The 6,000-nt window shown below is 53.9% G+C and overlaps 1 protein-coding gene across 1 annotated transcript in view; it reads right to left on the bottom strand.

Moving 5' to 3' along the window:
• Nucleotides 1–337: 337 nt before the first annotated feature.
• The window catches only part of MYO18B (myosin XVIIIB), a gene marked incomplete at its 5' end in the record, with an annotated part of 249,320 nt that continues 243,657 nt past the window's right edge, over nucleotides 338–6,000 (bottom strand). The window contains 2 exons of the mRNA XM_046025552.1: nucleotides 338–525; nucleotides 2,800–4,048. Of these exons, the coding sequence (XP_045881508.1) occupies nucleotides 2,812–4,048 (1,237 nt within the window). The remainder of the gene's footprint in view (nucleotides 526–2,799; nucleotides 4,049–6,000) is intronic.

Genomic DNA, 6,000 nt, shown 5'->3' with positions numbered 1-6,000 from the left:
AATGTAGGTGAGTAGGCAGGCAAGGGGACTAGGATAGAGGTAAATATGGGAACTGAGGGAGAATGGAGAACGATTTTTGCCCTTTGAGGTATCATGGAGGACTTCCCAGAGGAGGTGGCACTTGAGTTGATGAGGTCAAATGAAGAGGAGCAAGGCCCTTGTGTGGCGTTACGGAGGGGGAGAGAAATAACAGCATGTACTCAAAACTATGAACACTTTGGGTTGATGCAGTTCCCTGGAACCCTTCTCCCCGGGCCACCACCATCAAACCTCCAGGGTCCCATGATCACAGAACAGACAGGAACCACAGAGGCCAAGGAGCAATCACTTTATTTTGTACAGACCAAGCATGCTGGGATCCCATGCCCAAGGGATATGCCTCCTGCCAGACCCCTCTGGCCACTCAAGCATAGCCATGCTGGCCGGCTCTGGACTGAGGGCCCCTGGGCAGGCCTGGCCCGTCTCTCTCTTTCTCCAGACAGTGGTGGAGCCAGGAAGTCTTCCGGGGCAGTACATCTCAGGAGGCTGGAAACAAACGTACGTCAGAGTGGATCAACGGGATGCAGGAAGGATGTTTGGGGGGGAAGACGGAGGCCCTGATGTCCCCTGTCTCCGGGGGGCATTCCTGCAGAGACACCACCCAGAAAAATGAAGGAGCATGGGCAGAAGAAGGGGAATGAGTGGAGAGACGCTTGGGAGGAGCTCCTAAAGGACCAAGGGGCCGAGCGCTGGGGCACCTGATGCTTTCCGCCTGCAGCGGGTACTGGGCCCTAAGCTGGCGATCCCTGGCATTTACAAAAACTCACAGTGCTACTTTGGGGCATGGTATTATCAGCCCCAATTTCGAGCTGTGGACACGGGGGCTTGGCCAGGTCCCATGATTTGCCCCAGGTCTCAGGCAGATACACGGAAGGTGCTAGCTTACAGGTATGGGGGTGGGCTCACTTGGATCTGAATCCCCTAATACATTGCCTCACGGGGGATGGGACTATACCTCCATCGTTCAGTTCAAGCCTCCAGTGTGGATGTCAGGGAGGAAGATATTTTTTTTGGCAAAGGCTCTGTTACCACGGTGAGCGCTACTAAATGGGGGAAGGACTTGAGTTAAAAAAAAAAAAAAATGGCAGAGACAAGATGTTCTGTGATGACTTCTGCTAAGAACTGTTCTCCTTATGGACGTGTGCCCTTTACTTGGCCTTTGAAACTGCTTTCTGTGTCCCCGAGAGCATAATAATGTAAATGAATATCACATCTCTTCCCGGTAATTGAGAGCAGAGAGAAGGCCGTGTTAAGTCAAATTAATTTGCTCTGATACAGTCTGAGCCCGTCTCCTCGGAAGGGGCAATTGCTTTTTGATGGGCTAAGGGTGCCTCTTGAAGTAGGAGGTCTATAGGTGTGGAGGCCGGGTGGCTCGTTTGAGTCCAGGAGGCCTCTGGAAGGAAGGCTGGGGACCGAGGCAAAGCCTAGGCTGTGCACCTGCCTGCGGCTGCCCCATCCCGCCAGAGCCTGGAGCTGCTTCAAGTTCAGTGCCCAAGAGTTTCCCGGAGGCCACGTGCCATTATGTTACTCGGTAGGGGGTTTGCCTTGTGTCTGAACCTGGAGGGGAGGACTTAAACGTCCTCTGTTGACGTCCAGCCTCCCCAAACTGGCTTTGCCTTTCAGCGAGTAGTCGCAGAGTGGAATACCCAGGACCCTAAGGCTTGAAATGTGCTCTGGGCAGGGTTGTCAGGGGCCAGCCCAGCCTCAGGCAAAGAGCACCTAACTGGGGGTCAAGGTGACTGGGTTGGTGGCGGACTCCCCAGGGAAATCTTGATCTTGAGGGCTCCCTCGTTTGTTTTACCAGTGAGGTCAGAGTCGGGAAGTTGCGACATCCCTTTGAGTATAGATGGTCGGGATGCCAACCTCACTATGGGATGTCAGCACAGGCAACCTCTTTAAAGATCCTCCTCTGTCACTGAGAAGACCCTGAGCTTATCCCTGCTTGTGCTCAGGATAGGTTACCAAGGAGAAGTGTTACAGACACAAGTGGGGATTCTGGAGTTTCAAATGCCATTCTGCCTGGCTGACATCCTACAAGGGGCTTAACCTCTTTGACTCTGTTTGCCAAACTAGAAAATGGGAATCAGTCATCCTAACCACCTATGGGGATCTCTGTGGATACTGACTTGTTGGATATGTATGCCCAACAAATAGAAGCCATTATGAGCAATGGATTCCTCTTCCTATCTTTAGTCCAGAGAAGTCCGGGATTAGTTCTGGGGTAGGAGAGAGGGCAGAGGGAAGTCCTACTTCTCTTCTCCCATCTGCTGCTCTGGGAACTTTGCACTGGCTCCCTGCTGCCGCCCATCCACACAAGGGGCCTCCGTTTCTCTCTGGATATGTAAAGCAAGAGTTGGATCCCACTCTTCCCAAAGCCCCTTCTGCCCTGGCCTGAGCCTACCCCATAAGATTTGCCACCGCTACGTGGACAGAAGGCCACCATGGCTCCTCTAGCTCCAGGCAGAATGAAGCCTTGGAAAGACAAAAAGCTCAGCACCTTCTCTAGCACCGTCCTACAGGACCCTCTGCTTTCTGATGGGTCCGCATTTTAAAATCCTAAGGAACCAGGGGCACCTAGCAGAGAGCTTTGCATCTGGCAACTCATTATTTCCGCAAGAATCTCTAAAACCCATCTTCTCTAGAGAAATCACTCACAGCGAGGAAGGCAGTGGCAACAACAGGTTTTCTCCAGGCTGCCAGACCTGGGCAGGCTGTTTGGTTTTCATTCTCCCAAGAACAGTCCCCTCCTGCTGCTTTTACCTGTACTGGCTGCTACTTCTGGAGATATTTCTTCATTATGCTCTCAACGTCCTCGTCTTTGCTCCCTGCCCCCGGCTCCCTGTGCTCAGGGGACGTTTGCTCGCCACCATCACCCTCCAGCCGCGGGATTCGTGGTCGGCTCTTGATGCTGTCGGCGCTTTTGAAGGACACGATGGAGCTGGAGGAGGATGACGAGTCAGAGAGCTGAGCAGGGTCATCCTTGGACTCCGGACTCTTTTTCAGAATGGTCTTGATCCCTGAGAGAAAGGTCCGGTCGGCCTCCTCCGTCTCAAAGTGGATGCGTGAGCGCCGTGGACTGTCTCGACCCTCTTTGGGCGCTCTGGCCAAGGACACGGGAGACTCAGGCTTCCGGATGGCTGGGAGGAAGTCGTCGAAATCCACTTTGGTCTTGCGTTCATAGTTGAGGCTTGGGACCTTCCAGGTGAATGGATCACTGTCCAGGGGTTCCTCCATGAGGTGGGCAAACTGGCGGTTCTGGAAGACGAGGGGCTCCTTCCCCAGGTCTGGACAGCCTGCGTCTTCGAGGGAGGACTCCAGACAGCGCCTCCGAGGCCGCAGCGTGGGTGACAAGAGCAGGGACCTGGATGAGCTTGGGGAGCTCAGTCTTTTGACAGAGCTCTGCCCCGATTCGAACAGGGACTCGCAGGAGCTGAACCGGGTCTTCAGCTTCTCAGGTGGCTGGCTGGTGCCCTCAGTGCTCTGGGAGGAGATGCATTTCAGGCTGGTGGACCGCAGGAGCCCGGCCGATGTCCCAGAGGCACCCTCCGGTTCCAGGGCTGACTTTGCCCCAAACCCCAGCGAGAGGGCTCCCTCGTCACTGCTCGCCCTGGCCCTCCGCAGCGTGGAAGCCCCGGTGGTCTGGTAAATGGGGAGGGTGGGCCAGTCCTCCAGCCCCAGCAGGGACCCCCGGCCCCTCTGAGCTCTCTTCCTCCGGAGACCTTCCACAAACTCCGACAGGGCTGCCGAGGGACTAGGCAGCTTTTCCCTGGATGCAGGGGATGTGTCTGTACTCTGAGAAGCCGGGGAGGAAGACCGTGTCCCCAGTCTCTGCGCGGGTTTTCTCTGCCCACCACACTCGTCCCCATCCCCCGGATGGTAGTACTTTTGCCGTTGGAGACACAGGGGAGAAACAGACTTGTCCCCCGAGGTCTGGCTCTGCACGGTCCGGGCTCTGCTCAGGGCCGAAACCGGCTGGGACCTCTCTGCATCTCTGGACTCGTCCTTCATCCTGCGCCAAGAAGACACACGCAGTCAGTAGAAACCACGGGATTCACACGGTCTGGTGCCATCGGCGTGAGAGCCGCTAAGCGCAGGCACTAATACTATTCTTCTTTGGACACACCATCCTGACTGCACTCTCAAATGAACCGAGTGATTTAATGGGCAAATTCGAGCCATGTAAATGATTTCTTGTTGCTTTCTGAAATGCAATTTCTGCCTATAATTAAACCCGGCTACGTACGTGTGAGTGGATTAAAACGGCAGTTAGGACGGCTGATATATCTGACATGATAGGACCTACCACACCAGGGCCTGCTGCGAAATAGGTTTGCTTCTTGGAGACTTGAGGGGAACCTGTGGGGGGTTATTTATTTAGGGCTGAGCCCAGAGGAGGGTCCCACCAAGTAGGGCTTCTGAGAGTCAGTGACCCAAATACGTCTCAGTGGGATGCTCTCTGGCACCCCTGATTGATTTATGGGGTAGAGGTAAGAACTCGGTCCCCCCCCCCCCCGGCCCAATAGAAAGATTTTCATAAAATCGACATGAAACCAAGTCTAAACACAAGAGGACAGACGGTTTCTATTCCGGGACTATACCAGGCTTGGCTTTCATACAGAGGCATCTTGAAAGAGCTGAGCCAAAAACACTCCCCCCTCTGAAAAGTAGGAGCCTCACGGCGAGGCAAAATTATAGACTATAAAATAAAGGGCATTTTTACAGGAGAGAGACCGGAGTCCATCAACCGTTCCTTTAATAAATAAAATCTAATTGTCCTCCCCTTTGGAGAAATGACCCCCTGCCCACCCATGGCAAAGTTATAATTTATGAAAAAGCGAAAGGGGTGTGAACATCAGAGCCTTGGCAAGCAGACAAAGCCAGGGGATGGAGCCTGAATATGGCCAAGGGCCACGTGTATGCAGGTTTCTAGTCATTATTCTTCTTCTCTACACTGTTGCTCCAACTGTGGCAATGGGATTCAGCCCTCTTTACATAAGGGGGTGGGTTGGGATTCTGGAACAAGACTGTGAGGAAGGTTTCTTGCTCACTGAGGGGTGATAGCACCCTGACCAGTTTAGAAGGAAAAGAGAGGACCCTAATGAACTAAAGGGTTTTTGAACTTGTTACGGAAGCCAGGTCGGTGGTCCCCGAAGGAGATATCCAGAGGGGGAGGAAAGTACATATAAGGGAGCGGGAATCAGGATCTTTTCTAAGGACATGTGGAGGGACTTAGACTCTGCTTTCCTGAGCTCCTGAGGTCAAAGCTTCAACCATTCCATATGCCTCTCTCTTCTGGGATTGGCAGGCGCCTCCCCAGATCCTGGATCTATGGGAGGTCGCCATGGCAATGATGCTCGGTTAAAGAGTTCCGTGAGTGATAGTCACAGGCCTGGCTGTGTTCATCTGCTTCTACTTCCATTGGTCAGCTAGGTGAAGGGTCAAGGTCACGGTGGCGGTGGCGGTGGTGGTGGGACCACAGGCACAGGGTGGAGGCAGTGGTACAGGTGAGCTACCTCTGTCACCCACTCTCTTCCCCAGCCTCAGTCCTTCTCTTGTGGGGGCAAGCTCCCCACTCCCTTCCCAGCCTCCTGCCTTGAACGTCCCTCTTGCTCACTGTCCCAGCCCCCTGCATCTCCTGGTACCAAGCCCTTCCAGCTTCTGGTGTGGAAGACAAGCACCCGGTCATGGTGCTGACACATGGGGAAGTCACAGGAATGAAAGAAAAGCCTGGGGCACATGCCTGGCCCCCAGCTTCTCAAATAACGGGAGTGAGATGAAGAATTAAGAACCAATAATAACTAATGGTTGTGCATCATTAATAACCAACCGTCTGTGCTGATCCTAAATACTCCTAGGAATCTTGGCATCTGGAGCCTAACCCACCACTGGACTCCACGAAAGCCTCAGTCCAAGCCCCAGGAGGGACGAGCAGAGGAATGAGTGAGAAGGTGACCTGGCGGC

Source organism: Meles meles, chromosome 12 (genome assembly GCF_922984935.1).
Source record: "Meles meles chromosome 12, mMelMel3.1 paternal haplotype, whole genome shotgun sequence".
Classification (NCBI taxonomy): domain Eukaryota; kingdom Metazoa; phylum Chordata; class Mammalia; order Carnivora; family Mustelidae; genus Meles; species Meles meles.
Note: the sequence above shows the minus strand (reverse complement) of the source record. Positions and strands in the feature narration are given on the sequence as shown.